This window comes from Ictalurus punctatus, chromosome 26 (assembly GCF_001660625.3).
Source record: "Ictalurus punctatus breed USDA103 chromosome 26, Coco_2.0, whole genome shotgun sequence".
In the NCBI taxonomy this organism is placed as follows: domain Eukaryota; kingdom Metazoa; phylum Chordata; class Actinopteri; order Siluriformes; family Ictaluridae; genus Ictalurus; species Ictalurus punctatus.
Window position 1 is genome coordinate 12,690,047 of NC_030441.2, and position 26,519 is coordinate 12,716,565.

General features: G+C 39.6%; 2 protein-coding genes and 1 long non-coding RNA gene across 3 annotated transcripts; 2 read left to right on the plus strand and 1 right to left on the minus strand.

Moving 5' to 3' along the window:
• rcbtb1 (regulator of chromosome condensation (RCC1) and BTB (POZ) domain containing protein 1) lies at window positions 1-13,650 on the plus strand. Its single transcript, XM_017457869.3, has 13 exons — window positions 1-151; window positions 249-284; window positions 1,581-1,815; window positions 2,168-2,318; window positions 4,091-4,257; window positions 5,619-5,777; window positions 6,117-6,224; window positions 6,412-6,554; window positions 6,939-7,129; window positions 8,126-8,252; window positions 8,939-9,090; window positions 9,872-10,002; window positions 11,730-13,650. The coding sequence occupies exons 3-13, from the start codon at window positions 1,690-1,692 to the stop codon at window positions 11,868-11,870; spliced, it is 1,596 nt and encodes a 531-aa protein (XP_017313358.1). The 5' UTR covers window positions 1-151; window positions 249-284; window positions 1,581-1,689; the 3' UTR covers window positions 11,871-13,650.
• On the minus strand, window positions 10,384-15,398 carry LOC124626392 (uncharacterized). Its single transcript, XR_006981173.1, has 2 exons — window positions 15,279-15,398; window positions 10,384-10,414 (listed from the first exon to the last, which is right to left on the minus strand). It is a non-coding gene; the product is annotated as an uncharacterized LOC124626392 (long non-coding RNA).
• On the plus strand, window positions 15,296-26,519 carry cdadc1 (cytidine and dCMP deaminase domain containing 1). Its single transcript, XM_017457870.3, has 9 exons — window positions 15,296-15,509; window positions 15,980-16,080; window positions 16,638-16,815; window positions 17,691-18,272; window positions 20,423-20,472; window positions 20,906-21,075; window positions 21,494-21,683; window positions 24,137-24,194; window positions 24,417-26,519. The coding sequence occupies exons 1-9, from the start codon at window positions 15,383-15,385 to the stop codon at window positions 24,482-24,484; spliced, it is 1,524 nt and encodes a 507-aa protein (XP_017313359.1). The 5' UTR covers window positions 15,296-15,382; the 3' UTR covers window positions 24,485-26,519.

A 26,519-nucleotide genomic window follows, 5' to 3' on the forward strand; every position in this document is an offset into this window, starting at 1 on the left:
TGAGGCTGAGGGTTTACTGGCTGACGTAAATGGAGTGTGTGATGTAGCGCGCGCGCACACACACACACACACCTGATAACATTATACCGCTGAAAGCTGTAGAAGCACCAGTCAGTAATTTTGTTTGAAACAAACTGCTTTTATTGTTTAGGTAGGTTGTTTATTTGCTTTATGTTGTTTATTTGTGTGAACACACACACTCACTCACTCACTCACTCTCTCTCTCTCTCTCTCTCTCTCTCTCACAGTTCTATCCGGTGTATGCTGATGGAGTGATGCTGTAGGTCAGTACTGTAAGAATTTAGCTAGCTATCTTAGCTAATAACTGTTTTTCGGGCTAGTTAGCATGCTAAATAGCTATTTTAGAAGCTGATGCGTTAATTTAGCACAAAGCGCTACGCATGCTAACTCCGGTAGTCTGTTAGCTAGTAGCTTATGTTAGCTGTTGACATATTTGACGCTAGCTACGTTTTTGACAGCAAGTTTCCTGAACTTCTTAAACCTAATCATTTTATCGACGCTAATTAAAATTTGCCTAGCGAAAAGCGCTGTTAAGGTTTGTTTTGGTTGAATCCTAACTATTTCCAAACTGCCTACACGAGCCCAACCGCATATGGTATGAATTAATGGTTGTGTCTAGTGCACTCGGTGGTCAGGTGGGATGTATTTGGGACTCGGCCTTTCTTTCGGACAGCAGTGTCACTATTGAGGCTGATAAGCTTTCACTGTTAAGCTTTTCAATAATAAGCTTTCAGTGCTTTTTAAGAGTTTTCTAGCAGCGTCAGGTCAAAAAACCCAACAGGACATTTTACTACTGTTCCTAACACAAAGGCTTGTTTTGTGTTAATACTGTAGTTATATCTGATATAGTTTATATAGTTATAATATAGTTTATACCTGTAGTTAATACTACAGCTTGGTATCAGTTTCTTTTTGCATAGATTTAAATGGATATTGGACAGTGTGTTTATTGCCTACAAGTTCACTTACTGTAAGTGGACAGAATTATGTGTAGAAAACTAATGTAAAAGTTGCCAGAACTAGATATATACATACACAGCATATCAAAAGCTCCCTCAGAGTAAACCATTACACAACTAGAGAAATGATTAATACATGTAACAGAAACATGATCATGAGTATCACCCAAAAAGTCATCATGTGCAGTGACATCACTGTGAACTTTGGGAATATCTTATTTGATTGACAAGATCTGTCTGTACTGTATTAGTAGGAATTATGCTTTGTAGATATGATCAGTTTAGGTTGCCAGGTAGTGGTGGGAATTTTTCTGTACCACTAAGAAACTAGAAGAAATTCCCCGCCATGGATGCCTATGATATCGTCCGGTTTTAAATGCATTATCAATCAGTGAGCGAGATCATTTCTACACTTATATCCTTTGTAAAGCGTCTTTCTGTGGTTTACCCTTCAACAAATACGTCACGGTGTTTAGCAACAATTAACACAAAAAAATGTAATGAACAGGAATATATGTTGTTCTGTAAATGTCTGGCTATGACTGTAGTTCTACTGTTCTGTCTGTAATGCATGTTGTGTGTGTGTGTGTGTGTGTTTAGTATTAGCAGTAGCAATAGCCAAGGTGCCTCTTCCAGTAGCTGTGTTGCATCTGCTCCTGCCCCACCCAAATCTGTTTCCCCTTCCTTCTGGAGCTTCAACAGTATAGCCATGGTGGATGTAAACAAATGGCCCCTATTCAGCTTAATGAGTGCACAGGATGTCGCCTCAATACGTCAGGCGTGCGTGTTCGGGACGTCCGCCAACGAGGCAATCTGCATCACCCATGATAACGAGGTGAGTGTGATGTGATGTGATGTGAGGTGCAGTCAGGATCTGTAACCCAGTTAGTGAAAGAGGTGAACTGGTACCAGATACAACACTCACTTAAAAGAAATATCCTAAAGGTTTTACAAGAGCCTTGTGTGCCATGTGGTTTACAATAATAGGACCAAAGTGGGGCCAGATTGTACTCAAAAATAGGAGCAAATTAGTACTGGCACACATTCATGAATATGTGTTTCATTGTTTTGACCTACTTCTTTCTAATGCTTGATGTAATATAAGGTCTCCGATGTTAACTACATTCAGTAGTTTATATGAGTTTATAAGGATGAATCCTTGGTATTGTTCTTGTTTTGTTCTACAGGTGTATGTGTTTGGGCTGAACTGCAGTAACTGCTTGGGCACAGGGGATAGCACAAGCACCATCGTCCCTAAAAAGCTAGACTGTCTGAGTGGGAAGAAGGTAGTCAGTCTAAGCTATGGCAGTGGGCCACATGTGCTGCTCGCTACAGAGGGTAAGACGTGCTACGTGGAATCGAGTACCTGTTTTTGAGTAAGAACTGTGGTTTTATTGGTTACAGTGACACGGGGCAGGATTGTACGCATATACAAATGATTATCATTTCCTAGTAAATGACTGGAGCTTAAAAAGGAGTCCATTGTGTTGTATTCCAAAGCTGTACAGGAGCTAAGTAACTTTGGCTTTAAAAATACGCTGGAAACCAGTACTGGTTCAACGCACCATCACCTTGCATTTACACTCAAAAAGAGGTTCAGAATGAAAACGTAGACATTACCCAGACTCATAGCAAGTCATCGTAGGTGCTTTCGGCAGTGGACAAGGATCCACATGGGCACTCTGATCGGTCTGCGTCTAAGCAGCTACATACACAGCAAGCTGCAATGACTGTGTGTTCAGACAGCTTTCTGTGATAGTCAGGATTCTTTTCCAAGCAGGCTAGCCTTCGCGCCCCAAACTCATCACTTAGCCTTGGGAGCCCATGATCCATGTCGCCAGCTCACTGGTTGTCCTTCCTTGGAGCACTTTTGGTAGGTACTAACCACTGCATACCAGGAACACCCCAGAAGACCTGACGTTTTGGAGATGCTCTGACCCATTTGTCTAGCTATCACTTATGCTTGCCCATTTTTTTTTTTTCTGCTTCCACTTTAGCTTCAAGTTGATGTGTGAATTGAACTGAGTGTTCACTTGCTACCTAATATATCCCCCCCTTGACAGGTGCCATTGTAACGAGATAATGTTATTCACTTTACATTGTCAGCAATGTTATGGCTGGATCGGTGTATATTGTGTGTTTACTGGTGATTACACAAAAACATGATAGTGGTCATCAGTTAGATTTGCTCTGGAGCCAGATTCTTGCTATGCAGTCCCCAATTAGGCTACGCCAACAAATACATTAGAGACACAATAACGTATTGCATAACGACAATGTGTACTACTTGTGTTCATCACTACATAATGATATCTGAGGGATAATACAAGTTGTCCAAAAAGCCAGGGAACCAATGAGAGTTAACTTACATATACCTGTACTTAATTTTTTATTCATGTATCTACAACATATTCTCTACAAGTTCACGCTTGCGTGCTATACGATTTCTCAGCTGCTGTACGATGCCTTTGTGGATTTTGCTGAACATATTCAGATTGACATATTTGCTCACTTTGTTCCCATTGGTTCCTGACATTTCAGACACCCTGTGCTTGTTACAATGCGTAATGTCAACTGTAAAGCTATAAAACTGTTATGAAACTTTAGGGCTGTTTTATAATTTGGGCTAGACTTATGTAGCATTTTGAGGAAGGCCAAGGCCAGTACCAAACTAAAAAACTGAAAAAGCTATATATAAAAAAACATACACACAACAAAAACCTGTACAAATCCCTGACTTTTACCTCATTAAACTCCTTTTCAATAACTATAGAGACTGTTGAGAGCTGTGTGTGAGTTTATAGATCACACACATACCCAATATGTGACCAGACAAACATAGTACGTCACTGCTGTCTCTTTTTCCACATGATTATCTGTCTTTAGAGCAAATAATGTATGTGATAAAGGCATCCGTTTTTAACACGCGTGTGGATCATGCATGAGCCAGTATTGATCTTGAAAGTGTGTATACGAGGGTATACAATAATAATAATTCCAATATTTGACAATATATCATCTAATTATGATCAGGATTTATAAGAATTATGAAATATTATAGTGCCAGTATATTATCTCTTCTCAGATCAGTGTATTGTTTGCCTTTGCAGAGGGCCAGCTGTACGGGTGGGGACATAACGGATACAGTCAGCTGGGTAATGGGACTACCAATCAGGGAGTGTCTCCTGTGCTTGTGTCCACTAACCTGCAGAACAAGAGGGTGATTGAGGTGGCATGTGGATCACACCATTCAGTCGCCCTGACCCATGATGGAGAGGTGAGCGAGAAGAGGGGCAGCATGGGAAATGAAGCCTGAGCTTCCTTCTTTTATATTAATAACGTTACTTTTTTCAGATAGACCTACATGACCTTATCCATTATCATGTTCTGTGGCTGAAGAATGTTTTGCAGTACAATATTTTCCCAAGCATAATGGTTACTATGAATGTGATTTCTATTCTGTCTGATTCACATAACGCCTAACCAACTCAAACCACTTCCTATTCCGACTGCTTCCAGTGCTGTGTTAGAAAGAATAGACTTCTGTATTTATGTTTGAAGTAATGTGTTGTAGGTTAATTGCACATTGAAAGGCATTAGATAGGACTGAATTATGTAAGACCTTCAGCCTCACGTCGGTTATACACTTGGGTGTATAGTGACATTATCCTAACTGTAAATGTGATACATAACTATGAGCTTAAAGGGTCATTGTTCTCCTTTAGGCTTTAGCGTAGCCATGCACTGTACATTTGTCTATGTGCTTGTTTGCTAACTAATAAATGGTAAATGGTCTGCACTTATATAGCGCCTTTCAACCTTTGGTGATTTCTACAAAGCGCTTTATACTGTTTCTCATTCTCATAGCTCAATCACTCACATGCCAATGTCAGTAGAGCTCCCATGCAAGGCACTAGGCTGCCATCGGGAGCAATTGAGGTTCAGTGTCTTCCCCAAAGACACTTTGGCATTTGGAGGCATGTAGGCTGGGGATCGAACCGCTAACCCTACGATTAGTGGACAACCCGCGCTACCACCTGAATATGTTTCTAATTTGTAGCACTACTAACCCTGATGTGGCTGTATGGATCAATGGATCGATCAATCACTTTATTAATCACAGAGGGAAATTCACACCAGAGGTTGTAACAGCCATTGCTTTAGTTCATTTTATAAGTAAGGCCAATATTGCAGTTGTATGTAATTTCTCTACTGTAATCCACTTAAGTTACCTTTGGGCGGCTGTGGCTCAGTTGATAGAGTGGGTTGTCCACTAATCGTAGGGTTGGCGGTTTGATTCCCGGCCCACATGACTACACATGCCGAAGTGTCCTTGGGCAAGACACTGAACCCCAAGTTGCTCCCGATGGTAAGTTAGCACCTTGCATGGCAGCTCTGCTACCATTGGTGTGTGAGTGTGTGTTTGAATGGGTGAACGAGACACAGTGTAAAGCGTTTTGGATAAAAGCAGCCTAAAAATAGCAATGGCATGAAACAGTTTTCGCTTTAACTATGGAAAAGACAATTAGACATCAAATATTTTAGGAAAACTAGCTAATACTTAATGAAAATGAGATTTGGTGGTTATTTGTTGGTTTGTGCATCACTTGCTTGAATGTCGTCTTCTTGGTCACTCAGGTGTTCGCTTGGGGCTATAATAACTGCGGTCAAGTGGGATCAGGATCCACAGCCAACCAGCCCACACCACGCAGGGTCTCCAGCTGCCTCCTTAACAAAGTAGTGGTCAGCATAGCCTGTGGTCAGACTTCCTCCATGGCAGTCACGGACAACGGCGAGGTAAATGCGACAGCGCGATAACTTTACTCTTTGCTTAGCCCAAAGAGCATATTTTCATTTGTCAGATTTAGAACGCCGTTTTTGAACACCTTGTACAGAAATAATTTCAGTGACGGGCTACATCATCAACTGAAGTTGTCTACTTTCAAAGCAGAAGAGATGCTTTGCTCACAATTTAATAGTTTCCACTGCTTTTATTTGTGCAATGGTGTACTCATTTTTATGATTCTATTAAGTCTGTGTACATTATGTTGTTTGTGTATTTTTTTATATTTATATACACATATATGTTCATTCTCTGTACTTCTTGCTCCTTATGTGTCTGCCTGTGTGTTTCAGGTGTATGGTTGGGGTTATAATGGTAATGGACAGCTTGGGTTGGGGAACAATGGAAATCAGCTGACACCGTGCCGTCTAGCAGCGCTACAGAGTGTTTGCGTCCTACAGGTCATATTTGGTTGTTTTATACTTGTCACTATCCAACAGCCACAAACATTTTAAAGATAATTATTTATTGCAATTTTGAATTAAATAATTTAATCTTTAATTTATTGTAATGAACCGTTGCCGGTTGTTGTTGCAGCGTGAATCTCAGCGTATTGTATTGAAATAAAGCTTGTGCCATGTGTTTCAGGTTGCCTGTGGTTATGCCCACTCACTGGCACTAACAGACGAAGGACTGTTGTATGCGTGGGGGGCCAACACTTATGGCCAGCTTGGTACAGGCAACAAGAGCAATCAGCTCAGCCCAGTTCAGGTCATGTCTGAGAAAGAGCGGTGAGAGGGAGTGGATTTGTAGTTTATTGTTTTGCTTTCTCCACATTGTTGGGTCTTCGAGCCCTTTCCTGTCAGCTTGCTCTGGTGTTTCCTTCTCTTCCTGTTCGAGTGTCCTGTGATCCCCTCTTCAGGGTCTATTCTGATTGAATGTATATTCACACCATGTTTTGAGTTTGTAATAGCAGGAAGATGGCATTTCCTATAAGAAAAGAAACATTTTCTGAAATGAAATTGGTACAGTAGTCTGTGAAGGAATGCTGTGAAGGATTTGTTTGGTGTTCCTCAGCTGGTTTTTAGCCTCTGATGAATTTCCTTTTATATTTAGTTCTTTCTTTGTCACCTGTGTTCCCTCCCTTTCCTCCGTTTATTTCCAAACTCCTCCAGGATTGTGGAAATAGCAGCATGTCACTCCACACACACTTCAGCAGCGAAGACACAGAGTGGCAAAGTGTATATGTGGGGCCAGTGCAGAGGCCAGTCCGTCGTCTTACCCCACCCCACGTACTTCAGCTGCACCGACGACGTCTTCGCCTGCTTCGCAACACCATCTGTCATGTGGAGACTCCTGTCCATGGGTGAGTTTCCACCATTATGGACATGATGTCCTGTTTACCTCAGCTTAATAGTTGAGAGAGATTCTTGAATTTTTTTTTTTTTTTTTTTAAATGTGGCCTTACAAGGAGAGCAGTATTCAAAAGTAAGATGTTCGTTTATATATTCCAGACGCATATCAGTTTATGGATGTGATCCTGTAGAGCGTGATGGTGACCATGCATTTTCAGTGAAGGCTGTGGAAAAATGATCAAATGGAAATTAATAGAACTACTTGTCCTCACAACATTTTTTCCCAGGGTAAAGTTTCCCACTTCTATAAGATTGAGGGGTGGTAAACTCGGCTGTCTTCAGGAAGTGACTGCCAGGGTTCAATCAAAACACACTGGCTGCGTCCGAAACCTCATACTTACCTACTATACAGTAGGCGAAAAGCAGTATGCCAGAGCAGTATGTCCAAATTCTCAGTAGGCGAGAAATACCCGGATGGCGTACTGCTTCCGGCAAGATTTTGCAGCATGCAACCGATGGACAATACGCAAGTCAAACAATCCCATGATGCAACGGGACTGGTGCAGACGAGCTCAGATGGAAAAAAAAAACCTCGGAAGACAGGGTTATCTCTTTAAGTATTAAACCTTGGTTAAACAGGACTTGTTTAACAATACACGAATAAATTGTGAACTTGTTTACGATTTTTGGGTTTATGATGATGTCAAAGGTCACATGACAATGTTAACATGGCGGATGTAGTATGTCTGGGATTGTATTCATAATACACACACGTAATGATTAGTAAGTACTGTTTCAACGGCAAGGCAGTGCGTACTGTCATGGTATGCGATTTCGGACACAGCCATCTTACTATTTTTCGACAGACTGTCGTTACTACGTCATGTTGAGCTGCATCATTGCTGCACAACTTACAATCAGCTTGTCTTCTGGTCAGAGCTGAACAATGTATTGTGTGTCTACATGACATTTTTGCTGAAGTATATTAACCGTTCCTCCGCTCGTAGAGCACGATGATTTCCTGTCTGTGGCCGAGTCTCTGAGGAAAGAGTTTGACAGCCCTGAGACCTCAGACCTCAAATTCAGCATAGACGGCAAATTCATTCACGTCCACAAAGCAGTGCTTAAAATCAGGTATGTGCTCCACTCCATTACACTCAGTGTGGGTAGTGTGATTTTTATTTTATTTTTTTTTATTCCTTTGCACTAAAACGAGCAAAACTCATTTTGTCAAAACACAAAACTCTGCGTTTTGTTACGCAGAGTGTTTGAAGAATTAGTCTGCATGGATCTAGAGGTGTGTTCAGATTTAGGTCATTTGATGTTTGGTTTACATTAACAACTATGTTTCATGATATCAAGTAGAAAGTAGATTTTAAGGAAAGTAGTCGTAAATGTCAAAAACATTATGTGACGAATAGGTATGCAAAATATAATTCCAGTTGCACCTCGTGTTTTTTTCTTAATTACACTTCTTTGATATTCTTATAAAAGAGCACTAGAGAGGATTTCGGTACAAGGGTTTAGCATGACTTGCAAATGTTAATAAGATCATTACTTAAATGATTACAAGAAAACATTGTTCCCGTGCTTTTAAAGCTGACTGCTTGCCCCAGGTCAACCTACAAGTCATACGCGGTACAAGTATTCTAGCGAACGCAACTCCGTTAGCTCGGTAACACTTTATACATCTGAAACACATGCAGATCTTGCTCAACCATCACACCATGAATTGAAATAACCAAACCAAATGATGTAGGTGTGATACTCGTTCATGACTATTATTGACTTATTTATGTACCGTGGTATTTCTTCCACAGATGTGAACACTTCAGATCCATGTTTCAGTCTCACTGGAATGAAGATATGAAAGAGGTGATTGAGATCGATCAGTTCTCCTACCCTGTCTACAGATCCTTCCTCGAGTTCCTCTACACAGACACTGTAGATCTTCCTCCAGAGGATGCGATTGGTGAGTGCAAGCTGGACCGTGAGAAGTTTCTAGCACATCTACACACAATTAAAATGTACATGAGGAGAAGGCAAAAAACCAGGGGGGCAGGTAAGCAGGTCTGGATAAAGTTGTTAGACCTACAGTACTGTGCACCCTATTTTGTTTAGTACAAAGTTTTGTTATAGATTTTATTTATTTGATGACTTCTACATTATCGAGTCAGTACAAAAAACATTTTAAAATATAATTCCCAAATATTAGTTTTCCAGCACAGAATGAAATGTTAGAGAAATATGTTTGTATGTCAGTAAAGAAAGCAGCCTATTAAGTGGTAAGAGACACTTTTCAGACCAAAAACATAATGATGGCTGCTGGGTTATGCTGCAAAAATAAGAAGCGAGTGTGACAGTCAAAGTCTCCGTGGCTGGTTCTGTTCAATAAAACTTGCAGCTCATTTCTGAGACTACTAATGCATTTTTTTTAAAGCAAACGGTCGATACACCAGATATCGACTTTAATTTATTTCTGTTTACTGCTCTTTATACTTTTTTAATGTAGAAACATTTAATTTAATTATGTTTGAAGGCATCTTTACAGTACAGAATTTCTTTGCATGTGCCTAAGACTATAGCACAGTACTGTACATGTAAATAATGTCAATATTTAAAGCTAAAACATTGTATTTTAATTATTATTCTGTTTCCTTAATTGTCTCCAGTCAGCAAATTAAACTTTTTCATTCAACATTTAACATGACATCATCTTTCATTGTCCCCCTTTTATTTTATTCTCTGTGCAGGATTGCTGGATCTGGCCACTTCATACTGTGAGAACAGGCTAAAGCGGCTGTGTCAGCACATCATAAAGCGGGGCATCACTGTGGAAAATGCTTTCTCCCTCCTTTCTGCTGCAGTCAGATACGATGCTGAGGTACTACTAAAGCCTCTGGTGTACTTAATTTTTTTTTGCGGGTGCGCACAGTCATACGTATAGCCTTTCAAAATATATTCCATTTGACATGTACCTGTACACAGGCAGTTGGCGCACGCACATTACGACAACTTGCACTACCCCTCCTGGCCTGTAAGAGTCAGTACAGAGCAGTGAATCAGGTCTTCTGGTGTGACAAAGAAGAATAACAATACAAAGAACAATGCTCAAGCAATCTCTCACTACGATTAGCACCCATATACAAATCCTTATACACTTTAAGGCTAGAATTATACAAATGTGGGTACTTTCTAACCTGCACTCGTTTCCATCTCTTCTGTTTATTCCGGTTTTTCTTCAGCTACCTTGAGAATCAACGGCCCTGGGTCACTGTCGCCACCTTGTGGAGCAACTAAATAGTTCATAAGAATGAAATGGGCTTGTGTGACCTGGTTAGAAAAATCGTAGGCCATCGTACAGTCGTACTCTGCTGATGATGAAATTTGCTTCACGTGTACTGTACGCTGTTCCTAGCGTACACGTAAAAAGTGAAGCATACTTTCTGCTTAACCTGCTCTTACAGGACACATAAAACACACAAACTTGCAACAGCATGTAATAACTTCTGCCTATAGGTCACAAGTAGCTGGACTACCACGAGTTTGACTTTCATATGTCTGAGGAGTTGTCTAACGATTGAAAAAATTGCTGTGTGTGAATGGGGAAATGTGAATGCCCCGTCATCCAAACTTCATTTCATTTTGGTAATGATAGAAAGAAAATCAATTGCTTATATCACCAAGACAGATATGCAGTGCTCTTGTCGAGCTTTTGTGCTTTTTGCCCTGTGATAATGGATTTGCACTGTTCTCTAAATTTGGGTTACTGTATTCTTAAAGTGAGTTATGGTGGACAGATCAGTAGCTCGGGTAGCTCAAACAGGTTTTATTCGTGGTTTCCAGGGGACAAGTAGGTTGAAGAACCATAGAAAACGGTGAGGACGTTGTATGTTTATATGTAGGTTATATGTTCAAAAGTATGTTTATTTAAGCATAATGTGCCGCATGGTCGTGTGACACACCTCAATGCTGTTTATTCCACATTCCACCACGTTCTGTACTACACATTTTGACTGAGGCGTGGTCTAGTTGACAGTAGAATGATTTTACTAGGTGGATGAACTAATGTGTACAGATTACAGATGATCTTTTCAGAATCAGGAGCATGAAGGTTTGTGGAAACACTGACAAGCTCTCCTGCCAACACAACAGTCATTTTACACTTAGACATTTAGAGAGAAAATAAAGACACTAGTCAGATTGAAGTATCGGGAGGACAGAACAGTGCTTTGGGGGTTTCTTCTGGGTACTCCAGTTTCCTTCCCAGTCTAAAGACATGTGCTGTAGGCTGATTTGCATTCCCAACTTGTCCATAGTGTGTGAATGTGTGTGAGATTGTGCCCTGCCATGGGTTGGCACACCTGTCCAGGGTGTCCCCCACCTTGTGCACCGAGTCGCCTGGGATATTCTCCAGGCTCCCAGTGGTACGGATGATTGGATAATAATCTAAACTTTTTCATTAGTTTCGCTGGTCATTTGGGTTTCTGGGTAATGGTAATGGCCTCGCGAGTGAACGTATGAATTGTCCACTACTTTGAGTGTAGGCATTTTCAATATTCATTTTAAGTCCATTAATCAGTCATATATTTATCTCTCTCTCTCATTTAGGATCTTGAAGAATTCTGCTTCAAGTTTTGTGTGAACCACCTGACCGCGGTGACTCAGACAGCAGCGTTCTGGCAGATCGACGGGAACATGCTGAAGGAGTTTATCTGTAGAGCCAGCCGCTGTGGCGCTTTTAAAAACTGAACATAACCAACAGAGCTACATATTCCAATGAGTGCAGCTGTTACTACAAACTCATCTGCACCACTAGAGGGCACTGTTACTAACCGCACAGTGGATCCTTATATTTTTTTGTTTGGTTTTATTTTGCTTTATTACAGATTTCTACTATGGACCAACTGGAGAATGGTTGCTGTTGTGCATTCCCACGGCATGAAGGAGTTTTTATGAAGGCTGTTTGAAATCATCTTGATAGGTGCTCTGTATGAATATCGAGAAAATGACTAGTTTTTCCACTACACTTTACAGCACTTGGTTTGTGTATACCAGTTAGGTCATCTTCACCTCTGTTACAGTTAGAGAAGCGCAGTCCGTCAGTGCTACTCTGTTTAACTCTATAATCCATTCTGGCATTTCAATTTAATTTACAGCTGGCGGTGTAGAGTCGCAGTAATGTTCTCACACATTTGCTGGCCTTGTTCGGCTTGTTTGTACTGTGGTGGCAACTGAATAACACTTTATTATAAATTTTTTGTTTTTGTAACAATGTTTAGATCAAGTTGGTATACTATGCATCGTTGCACAAAATTTTTTGCCCCTCATTCCAATTGGCAGAGCCAGGGTTTACATTACTGGGGAGATTAATGGGTGTTTTCTCTCCTGATTTGGTGCAGCTTACTTATTCATTTCATATATTATAATCGTGTGATCGTGGATGTCACTTCAATTGGTGCACCTCCTCATATCTACTGCTCCAGAGTTAACCATGACACTTGAGCGAAGTCTTTAATTTCAGGGCATTCCGTATAGAGAGACATGCAGCACTACTTGTGTGTGTGTGTGTGTGTGTGCTTGAGGAAATCTACTTAGAATTTTTTTATGTTTGTTTTTTTTTTAACCAGGAATTCTGTTTACTTGTTACTAGTTGTACTTGTGTTAAGTTTTAGAATGGTCAATTTAAATTTGTTTCAGCTCTTAATCTGTGTTCATATAATTGGCTTTTTTCCCCCCTACATGATCCTTTCTAGTATATACTAACTTGCATAGAATTTCCTTTGACTGAGAATTTTAGGCGAACGAGCAGTTGGACCAAAAGATGCACATTAAAGATCTAAAATCAGATCAGATTATCAGATTAAAGCTCCTGATTTTTAATTACTATACAGATATCAGAACGCTAAACAGCTGGAAGGTTTTCAGTACTGACCTCTTTGCTCATTAATAACTGCAAAAGACACTACTTTTGCTAATATTTTCTTCTGCTAATGATTTGCTTAAGACCTATTGATCCTAAAGGAACTTTGCATAAAAAGAAAATATGACCTATGATCAGGTTATTGTGCCGTGCGATGGATTGGCACAATGTCCAGGGTGTACCCCATCTTGTGCCCCATGCTCCCTCAGATAGGCTCCAGGTTCCCCGTGACCCTGTAGAATAAGCGGTATAGAAAATGGATGGATGGATCAGGTTTTCAAGTACAGCGAGTCTACTTTGATGCCGATCGAGCGTTTCAGGTTGATTTCAGTCAGATGATAATACTCAGTACTGGATCTAATGCATCTCTAATTTACTTGCATCATTTTCATTTTGTATGTATCATTTTGCTTTTCATTGGTTTATGCAAAAATGCTTCTTGTGAATGTGTAAAGAAGCATTAAGTTTCTTTTTGGTGATATGTATATATTGTATAGGTTTTGCACTAAACATAAACTTAAGTGATTTAAATAAAGTGGTTTATCAAGAGTGCAGTGTTGTAAGATATTAACTGTTATCAAAATAAAATAAAACTATTGTAATATTTTACATTGTTAGTTTGTTTGCAGTTTATTATTATTATTATTCATTTGTCAATACTTTAGTCATTTAAATTTAATACATTTTGTAAGAAGTAATTGATAGGAAATATTTAACTCTGGTAACTGCATGTTTTCAATGCTTTTGTTGATATGAACGTTGTTCTTGTGCAGGTCAGGAAAGGTATAGATTTAAAGTGATTAGACCTGGAAAAATATGGACATTCAGAAACCATTTTAAGAAAGGTATCAATATTCAGGGGCAATTATGGTAATTATGGTCCAGTTATGTACTTTTATTTTTATTTATTTAATCTACACTGTCAGTTCCACCAGTTGTAGGACTGGCATAAAGTTGGCTTGACGTTGGGACATTCAATATTTGCAAATTAAGGGACCATCTCTAAAGTTACATATGACATTTGTATACACTTCTAACTTCAATAGCATTTGAAGAGAAAGTGTTCATGTAGGTGTCCGCTATGATGCACACCTTTTAGATTTTGGATATTTAATAAAATAAGCTGTAAATCGTGTAAAAGTTGTCATGTATTTCACTACCGAATGGGCTCATACACAAAATATACCATAATTTAAAGCTCAATAGCATTCGAAGTGAATGACTTACAGTCACACAACCAACTGTACAGTGTTCCTGTAGGTGTCAGCTATGATGCACACCTTTTAGATTTTTATACATTTAACCCTACAATGCATGAACCAAAAAACCTTCACGAATGCATAAAAGGGGGTCAAAATAACCCGTACTGTAATTAATAACTTTCTTCAAAAGACCTATTAATGAAATAATTAAAAGTACTGATAATACATGAATGTTTTAATATTTCAAAGATGCTTATTTGTTTTCTGTGTTTTTTGTCTGTCAGCTGGCCACCAGATAACTGCCTTGATAATTGAGCACAATTTTTTGAAACCTGTATAGGGAACTGTGTGTATAATTTATAATTTAACTGTGTGCATAATATGATAAAATGATTATTATCTTTTTTCAGATTGAATGTCACCACTGCAGGTGGTTCCATGTGACGTGCCTTTCTCGGTCAGAGAAGCAGTTCAGCAGGCCTCAAAAGGTAGACTGGAAGTTCTGCCTATGTAAATAATTTAGAATTCCTTTGGCTCCCATCCACAATCTGTCTAAACATGTACATAAATAATTAAACTGTACACAGTTCCCTATACAGTTTTAAAAATTTGCACTTTACACAATTACCAAAAATGTCGGTTCGTGTAGGTTTTTTGGTTCATGCATTGTAGGATTAAATATCAAAAATCTAAAAGGTGTGCATCATACCTGACACCTTCATGGTTGGTTTTGTGACTGTAAGTCATTCTCTTCAAATGCTATTGAAGTTAGAAACGTGTATACCAATGTCGTATGTAACTTTAGACACGGTCCCTTACTTTGCGAATCTCAAACGTCCAGCATCAACCTAACTTTAATCCAGTCTGTCACGGTGAAAAATACATACTAAAAGTACAGAAGATAGGGGTACAGTTTAGTAATCTTTCTGCTGAGAATGTACCCACAGACTACACTGGTTTTGAGATCCCATGTTTATAAAACCAGGGGTAGCTGCAGTCGTGTCATCTGGCAACCCAGATTTAAAGGCTACTTACAAGCTCCTCCTGCTGCATGACGTCAAACTTAACCGGAAGAGGATGCCGTGTAAAGTGGAATAAACTCACACCGGCTTACTGTGTCTCTGACGGGTTTCTTGCTAATGGCAGCTACACACAGTGGGTCCCCGAAACATCCGGGTACCGGAGATAACAGGATCACTTCAAACCCCCAGGATGATGTCAGTAACGTGAAGGAGAGCAGCACGCAGACGGAGGGCAAAGTGCAAGGTTAGGAACAGCGAGGCCGTTCCCCCCACACTACACCACACCACACCACACCACACTACACCACACCACACCACACCACACTACACCACACTACACCACACCACCCTCAGTAGCCAACTAACGCACTATACACACTTCTATAGAAAGTCTCTTGTAACTAGTACGCAGTTCTGGGATGTGCAGTCACGTGTCTCTGATCATTCAACCCCTTCATCATAAAGGTCGTGTATTCTGATATTTAAAATCATGATTGCTCCTGCTCAGTCATAACCTATGGATCCTAATTCTTCTTAAATGACTGCTTAGAGATCCATTTGGTACTTGACTCAAGCACTCTAATTTAAAAATAAATAAATAAAATAAACAAACCTATCAGTCATATTCATACAGTCATACGCTTATAAACAGTGTTTAAATAGACTTCCAGTTTAAAATCTCTCTCTCTCTCTCTCTTTCTCCTTCTCTTTCAGGTCATGGACCAAGACTGTCCAAGATTAACCTGTTCACATTACTGAGTCTCTGGATGGAGCTTTTTCCCAGGAGGAAATCTCAGAGACGAGACAATGCATCCGTAAGGACAGCTTTTATTCTCTCAGAGACTGTCTGTTAGTTAGGAGTGATACTTAGCTTGGTTGTTTCTTTTATCCCGCACTCGCACGACCTGATTTAAACACTGACTTCATTAGAAGTCAAACCGAATGACCTTTGAAGAGTCATTGGTTGGACGTTTCCTGATTAAAACCGACTCACACACATCCCACTTTGTCTGTCATCCTTAAAATCCTTCTACATTGACCAATAAATTGCATGACAGGGTATTTGGCATTGATATTTGTCTACAAACAATCATCAATAGATATAAAAAGGTCTAGAAAGCCTCAGTGTTTACCTTCACCTAGAATCCCAGGTAGCATGAATATGCTTATTAGAAACACCTCCAACCTTACACATGCTCCTCCCTTTTCTGCTCATAAACTAGTGTTGCATGACCTGTATTTGCATAGTTCAGTTTTGGTTTTTTTAAACTACTAGCCTTCCTCACATCTAGACTTTGTTATAGACTGTGTACATGTATCCAATGTATGAGACTGAGGAAGAAAACAACTGAATTGTAATGTGATTATTCAGGTGCAAGTCACTGGCCTGGTGGTGGTCCATGAACAAAGAATTCTGGGTCTTCATTGCTCTGGAGCGGAGCTTCATGCCGGTCAGGTGGCGGTAATCAGACATGGGCCCAGACTAAAGCGCTGTGATCTTTATTTCTCTAGAAAGCCTTGTTCTACCTGCCTCAAGATGATCATCAATGGTAAGCAACCACTGTTTACACAGCTGCTCCTCCCTGTCTGTATAGATGGACTTGTAAAGGTCTTGGTTAAATTGGCTGGGTTTCAACAACATGTAATTATCCCAGAAATGTGATCCTGGCTGGAAAAATTGAGGTAGAATTCGATCTTTTGTGTTTAATCACCATGAGCCACATCAACACATCCTGTTTCGGTTGAATTGCTATGACCTCATCCATGTGAGGAGTCTGTTTACTAATAAAGAGCAAGCCTACGTAGTGTTGCCCTTTAGTGTTGCATTGCCAAAATTGTTAGCACACATCCCCGATTAGTATTTGATGAAACCTCTTCCTGTAATGTCTAACAAAGTGACTTTAGTGACTTTAACCATGGCACGGTTGTTGATGCTAGGATTTCAGAAACTGCCGATCGGTTGAGATGTCCACACTCAACAGTCTCTAGAGTTTATACAGAATGGTTCGAAAAACAAAATACATTCTGAAGGCAGAAATGCTGTGTTAATGAGAGAAGTCAGAGGAGAATGGTGAGACTTGTTCGAGCCAGGCTATGGTAACTCAAACAGCCACTCTTTACAACCATGGTGATTAGAAAAGCATCTCAGAATGCAGAGATCAAACCTTGATGTGGATGTGCTTCAACAGCAGAAGACCACATCGGGTTCCCGTTTCAGGAATCTGAGGCTACAGTCGACATAGAATCACAGAAACTGGACAGATTGATAAAATGCCTTGTGATTATTCATGTCTTTAGATGTTTGAGTGGAAAATTTGTATTTTATACAATAATTCATCTTAGCTCTTATCTTGATGGGTGCCAATAATTCTGGTGTATGTCTGTAACCTTGTCTTTTCAATCATTGTCCCTCTCATCCTCTCAGCTGGTGTGAACAGGATCTCATACTGGCCTGCTGACGCTGAGATCAGCCTGCTGTCTGACAGAAGCAGTGCCGCAGGTTCTCGTCTCCAGGAGGCCACGCTGGACGCCGTGGCCGCCGAGAGGCTCAAATCCAGCAGCAGGCCACACATCTGTGTGCTGCTCCAGCCTCTAGCCAACTCCATGCTTCAGTTTGTAGAGGAGATGTCCCGCAACAGTGATTTTCTGGGCAGAATGGCAGCAGATGATCCCTCTCTGGACGTCCATGAAGTCTTTAGGAAAGAGCGCTGGAGGAACTGGGAAAGTTTTTCTAAAAGGTTTGTGATTGACGATGCGGAGGTGCACAGGGAGCTGCTCAGTAAGATGAACCTGGAGAACTTTTGCACAGAACCATATTTCAGTGAGCTGCGGCAGCACATGAGGGATCTGATCAGGATTCTGGCATCTGTGGCTGCAAGTGTTCCCGTTCTCGAGCACGAATATGGGTTCTATGAGACAGAACCCGTAAGTGGTGAATATAGGACATTATCTGAGGATGTTGTGAGACACTGCATCATCCAGGCAGCAGTGCTGGCATACAGAACAGGTGAGATAACGGTGTGTGCATGTAAGCTGTCTCTAACAGTTAGAAAAGGAATACACCAGCATTGTTCAATATGTAGCATGTGTGTGATTAGCATGGACAAGGATTTCAAGACTTTTCCCTGAACTGAGACTAGAACAGATGACCTGTTGCTTCAAAACTCAATTATGAATGAACTCCAAGGGCAGTTGTTGGGGTAGACATTGTGTTAAACTCACCTTTTTTTAAAATTAATTCATTTATTTCTTTTTTTACTATGCTGGACTACTCCTTTAACATTTCTCCCAGCTATTTAGAGAAACTGGTTATAAATTCTAATTCTACTGAAAGCCTGACAGATCTATTCTGTACTCCGTGATGCATCTACCTGCCATATTAACCATTAGTTTTCTTTTTTATTGCATTCTCTGTAGACTTGGTCAACACGTGCGCTCTGTGCAGCAAGGACACATTTTACTCATTACTCTCGTCATACTTCAGCTGTTTAAAACGGAGTTATTACATTTAACTAAAACTACAAGACAACAAATCCAATTCGAAACTAAAATCAAATAAATTACAACTAAACAAATGTAGAAAAACTTCCACCAAGATTAAATTAAATCAAATAAAAAGCAGATGTGAACAACGATCCAAGTTTAAGGTTAGTTTGTATCCATGATAATCTCTAAAGATTACAGACAATAAAATACACTCACAGAGCACTTTATTAGGAAGACTATGGTAACACTGGGTACGGCCTCCCTTTGCTCTCAAACAGCCTCATTTCTTCATGGCATGGATTCTACACGACGTTGAAATCATTCCTTTGAGATTCTGCTCCATTTTGACACAAACTCCTGCAGTTTTTTAGGTGCACTTTCATGCTGTGAATCTCTGGTTATACCACATGCCAAAGGTGTTCTATTGGATTCAGATCCGGTGACTGGGAAGGACACTGAAGATCACTGAACTCATCGTCATGTTCATGAGACCAGGTTCAGATGACTTTCAGCTTTCTTGTGACCTGGTGCATTATCATCCTGAAAGTAACCATTAGAAGATGGGTAAATTGTGGGCATGAAAGAATGCACATGGTCAGCAACAATACTCAAATAGACTGTAGTATTCAAGTGACGATTGATTTGTATTAACAGGCCCAAAGTGTGCCAAGATAACATTCCCCACACCATCACACCACCTCCACCAGCCTGGACTGATGACACAAGGCAGGTTGGTTCCATGAATTCATGCTGTCAGCGCCAAATTCTGACTCTACCATCTGTGTGCCTCAGCAGAAATCAAGATTCATCAGACCACACCACTTTTTCCAGACTTGAACGCTCTAGTTTAGGTGACCTGTGCCCACTGCAGCCTCAGCTTTCTGTTCTTGGCTGACACAAGTGGAGCCTGATGTGGTCTTCTGCTGTTGTAGCCCATCCACATCAAATTTCGACGTGTTGTGCATTCTGAGATGCTTTTCTGTTCACCACAATTGTACAGAGTGTTTATCTGAGTTACTGTAGCCTTTCTGTCAGCTCGAACCAGTCTGGCCATTCTCCTCTGTCCTCTCTCATCATCAAGGCGTTTCTGTCCGCAAAACTGCGGCTCACTGTATCAGCAGATCAGCAGTTATAGAAATACTGGCACCAACAATCATGCCACGGTCAAAATCACATTTTTTCCCCGTTCTGATGGTTGATGTGAACTTTACCGAAAGCTGCTGAACAGATAATTGCATGAAGTGTACAGGATTTCCTAATAAATTGTTGAGTGAGTGCAACTCCAATTTTCAATGTCTACAGAACTAAAATGACTCAACCTAAAATAACCTGAAATAAAATATAGAAAATGAGAACAAAATCACATAAAAATGAACTAAAAATAAACTTAATTTGTTTCTATAATAAAAAAAAAAAATCTCTCTAAATATATTTGTATATAAAAATAAGTAAAATACACTCACACACACACATTATGGCTGATCGGTGTGTGTATATATACTGTATAATTATATGATGACTTTTATAATCCAAATATAAACCACACAAAAAGTTTTAAGAAAATATCAAAATATAAGTTAATTTAGATTTAGATATAAAACTAATATTCACAATGAAAAAGTAAACCAACTTTGTCTAATTGGGTTTGTTTCTGTTTTTGTGGTATTTCAGAAGATCCTAAAGTGGGAGTGGGCACAGTGATTTGGGCAGAGGGCAGACTGGTAAGTAAAGAGTTCAGACTTTTTAAAGATGCTTTAAATTTCAGTTCTAAATTTGAAACAATATTAATGAAATGAAACTTTAATGAAGGACAGCTTGAACCCGAGCATGAATGTGACTGAACAACATGGTTCTTTTATTATTATTATTATTATTATTATTATTATTATTGCACTAACATGCATCAACATTTTCTTATCCGACAGTTTCTTCATTTCTCTTCATTGTGATTAGCATCTAAGTATGCAAACATATGTGCAGAGTTCCTCCAGGGTTCTCTAGATGGTTAATAGCTCGAGCCTCAAAACATTTTGTGATGTAAAAATCTCTGCTTAGGATTTTTAACGGCTTCCCAAAGGAACAAACTGAGTTCAGTGTTCTTCAGCGTTCCTTTACTGATTTGCTGGAAAGATTCTTTTCTCTGTTCGCACTCAGCCTCAGTGTGATGGCACGGGGAACATGTACCTGGTGGGATGTGGTTATAATGCCTATCCTGTGGGCTCTGAGTACGCCGAGTTTCCTCAGATGGATGACAAGCAGAAAGAGAGGCAGCGGCGTAAATACCGTTACATCATCCATGCTGAGCAGAACGCGCTCACTTTCAGGTGTGTGAATGTCAGAGTATTTATAAATTCATCATGTGCAGGGCAAATCACAGGTTATATTCATTTACTTGTTCTAATATGTTATTGTTTCTATAGTGACAACTATTTAACAGGGAGTCATTTAATAAATCTCTTCGAGACATGCTCGGACATTAATCTGCTCAGTGTTGATTATTTTTCCTAACAGCACTTCCCATCACGTTTTATTTCTTATTCCTTAATTCCTTATTTATAGCTACACCACAGAAATGAATATATAGTGCCAATCTGTTAGACCGGGGTTCCCAGCTAATCCCTGCAGAGTGTAGATTTAATGCAGTCTGAGAGTAAAACCTAAACAGATCTAAACTGTGCACAAAAGAACGAATTCATTTCCATATTGTTCATGCAAAACTTTTCATTCACGTTGAACGTTCAGGAGTGCGGACGTGAAGGAGGAAGAGAACACGATGCTCTTCGTCACCAAATGCCCGTGTGATGAATGTGTGCCTCTGATCCAAGGGGCCGGCATCAAACAAATCTACACCACAGACCTGGACAGTGGGAAAGACAAACACGACATTTCCTACATCAGTTTCAACCGGCTCCGCGGCATCCGCAAGTTCATCGTACGTCTGCTGCGATTTGTACAATAAAACATTCATACAGGTGCATCTAAAAAAAATAAAAAATTAGGACATCGTGGAAAAGTTCGTTTTTTTCCGTAATTTAATTCAAAAAGTTGAACTTTCATATATTGTAGATTCATTACACACAAAAAATGAAATATTTCAAGACTTTTTTTTTTTTTTTTTTTTTTAATCTCGATGATTACGGCTTACAGCTCATGGAAATCAAAAACGGAGTATCTCAAAATATTCGAATAAGGAATTTATAATACAGGAATGTCGACCTGAGAAGACTCTAATCAGCTGATTAAGTCAAAACACCTGCAAAGGTTTCCTGAGGCTTTAATCTCTCAGTCTGGTTCAGTTCACAATCACAATCATGGAGAAGATGAGAGTACATTTTGCATTTCATTTGGAAATCAAGGTCCCAGAGTCTGGAGGAAGAGTGGAGAGGAACAGAATCCGAGCTGCTTGAAGTCCAGTGTGAAGTTTCCACAGTCAGTGATGATTTGGGTTGCCATGTCATCTGCTGGTGTTGGTCCACTGTGTTTTCTCAAGTCGAGAGTCGATGCAGCGTCTACCAGGAGATTTTAGAGCACTTCGTGGTCCATCTGCTGACGAGCTTTATGGAGACACTGATTTCCTTTTCCAGCAGGACTTGTACCTGCCCACAGTGCCAAAACTACTAGTAACTGGTTTACTGACCATGGTATTACTGTGCTTGATTGGCCAGCCGACCCGAATGACCTGAACCCCATAGAGAATCTCTGAGAGACACCAGACCCAACAATACAGACGAGCTGATGGCCGCTATCAAAGCAACCTGGGCTTCCAGAACAAACACCTCAGCAGTGCCACAGGCTGATCGCCTCCATGCCACGCCGCACTGATGCAGTAATTCATGCAAAAGGATTAAAGCCTCGACCAAATACCGAGTGCATAAATGAACATACTTTTCAGAAGGTCGACATTTCTGTATTATAAATTCTTTATTCTAATATTCTGAGAGACTGGATTTTTGAATTCCATGAGCTGTAATCATCAAGATTAAAACAATAAAAGGCTTGAAAGATTTCACTTTATGTGTAATGAATCTACAATATATGAAAGTTTTTGAATAAAAAAAAATTTGAACTGAAGTTTTTGAGATGCACCTGTGTGTGTGTGTGTGTGTGTGTGTGTGTGTGTGTGTGTGTGTACAGTTGAGGTCATAAGTTTACATACACCTGGCAGAGTCTGCAAAATTTTAATAATTTGAAAACAAACAAAAAAAAACAGATGGATCATAAAAATTGCATTTTGTGTGTTATTTTGTTCTGCCCTGAATAAACTATTTCACATAACATCTATTTACATATAGTCCACAAAACACAATAATGACTGAATTTACACACAAAAAAATAGTCCTCGGCATGAAAAGATGGATCTCAACATCAAATAGCCGCTGTCGGAAAGGGGTCAAATATGCAGAAGATGCTGGAAAAGTAAAGAATGTGCAGGACCTGGAGGATTTTTCTGAAGAACAGTGGGCAGTTTAACTGCTCAGGACAAACAAGGGACTCGTGAAGAACTCTCACAAAACATTAAAACAGTCGCTGATCATCCAGGTAACGACACACGGTATTAATAATCAAATGTGTGTAAATTATTATTGTGTCTTGTGGACTATATGTAAACATGTTATGTGAAATAACTTATTCAGGGCAGAATTAAATAAAACACAAAATGCTATTGTTATGATCCTTCATTTAATTTATTTATTTTTTTTAGCAGATTCTGCAAGGCGTATGTAAACTTACGACCTCAACTGCGCATATTTTTATTTTTTTGAAGCTGAAGGTTTGATTATAACGCATCCTGCTTTTTTTTTACTGACTCGGCTTCCACTGCACACACCTTCACTTCGGTGTTTTTCAACTCCACTGTTTTAATGTCGTTCCATCACACCTGTAGTGTTTCTGCGATTACCATGGACGAGCATTTTCACGTTTTTTCCCGAACTTAGAAAAGATCCAAGTACAGACTTGGTGTGCCGTTTTATCTTTAACTTTCCGACACTGACACAGTCAGATGCACAAAACTACACTCATATAGTGTAACCAAAGTTGTCTGATTTTTAAAAGGATCTATTCTGTGCATTCAGAGCTTAATTTACATAACCATTTAAAGGATTTATTAAAGAATTATACAAAATATATATATATATGTTTTGCATAACCTGCCTCAACAGCTGCCTTTAAGACTTCCATTATAAGTGAGTTTCGAGTAAACAGATTTCAGTTTTACTCTCAGGACAAAGAAAAGGGAACAAAAAGAAAGGAAAAAAAGTTGAAATTCTTGTTTGTGGTAATCACACATCCACTACAGATGTGACGGATAGATACGAGGTTGAAAAACAATCCATATCCATGCTATTCACACCGTTTTTTGCTTGTGTATTTTTTTTTTTTAAGTGGCAGAAGTCAGCTCTCTTCAGAAGTGTTTCCGAACAAACTGGTCCACATTTATCAAGTAAGCGATTACTCACTGCACTTAATCATTTTAGTAGACTGTATTCTACATGTATGAGCGGTTTTTTTACAACTGTCAGTAAGGACATGTACAGAGCTGTAGGTAGAGGCTATCATTTTATACTCTCATGTCATTATAAAACCTTTTTCGGCACCAGGTTTAGAATTAAAGCACTGTCTAGATAAAGTATGTGTGAGTACCGTTTCTCTTTATTCATCGCAGATGGCTGTGTGAAGAACAGAAGAGAAGAAGAGGTGGATTGCCAGAGCAATAAGAGACTGAGAAACTGAGGAATCACTCATTCGTTTGGGACTAAAGTGAAGCAGTTCTTAACTTTAGTCCTGGAAACCCTTTGGCTTACACTTGAACGTTTCCCTTACTACAACCCATGTCATCCAACTGACTGTATAATTATGAAGACGTTATTGAGGTGACGTTACAGCAGGTGTGTTGAGGGCAGAGAAAACTAGATCAGCAAAATGTCAGTTACATATTACACGCATGTCATAGGAAACATATTTGTAGATCATTTACAAGAAGAAGAACGCTTCCGTGGGCTAGTTGAACTGAATTTTTTGGCAGATGTAATTATTGTTCAGCGAAGGACCCAAGGATTTAATGTGTACATGAAGACCCCAAAGCAAGCACTTACTCATGACTTGTTAAATCAATTCATATGCACACAAATGTCATGCAGGGTCTCGCACAAAGCCCAGCAGGCGGTACATTTTAATGATCAATCATAATGTTTTATTTATTTTAATAGATTTTTGGATCGTGTTATTGTTCGATAGTTGTCCGTTTCAGATTTATCCGGCACTGAATAGAACAGATATTACCAACGTTTCCGTCTTTAGTATGAAGACACAACAGAACAGAAAGAAGAAGGCATGCTGAATTTGTGAAGAGTAAAAGCACTCGTTTTTCAGCTTGTGCTGGACTTTTTTTCTGCTTACATCTGAAAATGCAACACACACACACACACACACACACAGAATCAGGTTTCATTTTTGACATGACACACTGAAAAGCCAAACCGTCGTTTGACCTCTTCAGCGGTCATCAGGATCTCGGTGTTTAAGAAATGCAGCGCAGAATTAAAAGCGTTTCGTTCCTCTGCACTGCATTTCAGTAGCGACGTAGAGAAAACGCGACATGCTGAAAAGCAAAACCTTCGTTGCATTACTCTTAGTTCATTTCATCTCTCCGGTTTAACTCTTAAACTCGTGTGACAAGTGACTGTTTCCTCAGTGCATCACAGCTCAAGCAGGTATCACTCGGGCTACGACTACATGTTATTAGTTACAGACACACCTTATCTCTGAATACGAGACAGGAATGATCTAATCGACGGGTACAGCCACGCCCCTGCTCAAGGCTGTGATTAGACAGTATTTCGGTGCAGCACGAGTGATGAGCCTGTTTGATGAAAGTGAAATGCAATGCACAGAGGAATTACATTCGCATCCGTCATGCAGTGTTTTAATCTTCCCATCTGATATCGTTGTTCACTGAAGAGGATAACGAGATAAAGAGAAGCAAGGGCAATGCAATGGTTTTGCTCGTCAGTGTGTAATGTGTTCAGAATTTCACATAAACTGAATCGCAGTTGCGGTTTGCTTTAAACGTTGAGTAATGTTCACTTTTGAGAAGCATTCAGTGTTTTAAGTCTTTAAAAACGCACATCCTGCTTATTGTTTTTCCACTGAAGAGATCGAATGACGCAAGAGTAAGAGTAGTGTGTGTGTGTGTTTGCCCTCGCCCTCATGCCAAAAATGAAACTCAATATATTAATGTGGGTGAAGTCTTGTGAAGCACTTACCCAGGTGTAAACAGATTAAACCTCCTCTGTGTGGTTATACTAGAAATATACATGTGCTTACACACAAAAAGGATTACTGATAATGCTTGAATTTTGCTTTATTGGTGATATGGTACAATTAGCATTGAAGAAGGAAGGATGCGACATGGGTGGATTTGGGAAAGATTTCAGACTTGAAATCTCAAGGTTTATTTCCATTACTTGTGTATGTAAGGATGTGAGGATGTTGAATAAATTTGGCGCAGGTGTATAATAGAGGTGAATGGTTCCCATGGTGAAGGGTTTAATGTTAACTTTACATTACACAATACTGACCAGCCTGCAGCCTATCTGAGCTCTGAATGCTAATTCAAACTGGGAGGCGCAGAAGCAATGCCAATAGAGTGTGATGTATCTGTTCAACATTTGGCCATTATTTACCGTCGAATTTTGATTTGGTTTCTTAGGGCAATTTCTTTGTTGTAATTAAAGTAAAAATATTAGTGGAAACAACTTGAAACAAA

Bases quoted from the DNA above. Each gene is read 5' to 3' on its own strand.
- rcbtb1 (XM_017457869.3), top strand. From the start codon at position 1,690: ATGGTGGATGTAAACAAATGGCCCCTATTCAGCTTAATGAGTGCACAG. The intron at 7,130-8,125 runs GTGAGTTTCCAC...CTCCGCTCGTAG, and splicing joins GTGGAGACTCCTGTCCATGG to AGCACGATGATTTCCTGTCT. The intron at 8,253-8,938 runs GTATGTGCTCCA...TTTCTTCCACAG, and splicing joins AAAGCAGTGCTTAAAATCAG to ATGTGAACACTTCAGATCCA.
- cdadc1 (XM_017457870.3), top strand. From the start codon at position 15,383: ATGGCAGCTACACACAGTGGGTCCCCGAAACATCCGGGTACCGGAGAT. The intron at 21,684-24,136 runs GTACGTCTGCTG...TTTTTTTTTAAG, and splicing joins GCGGCATCCGCAAGTTCATC to TGGCAGAAGTCAGCTCTCTT. The intron at 24,195-24,416 runs GTAAGCGATTAC...TATTCATCGCAG, and splicing joins AACTGGTCCACATTTATCAA to ATGGCTGTGTGAAGAACAGA.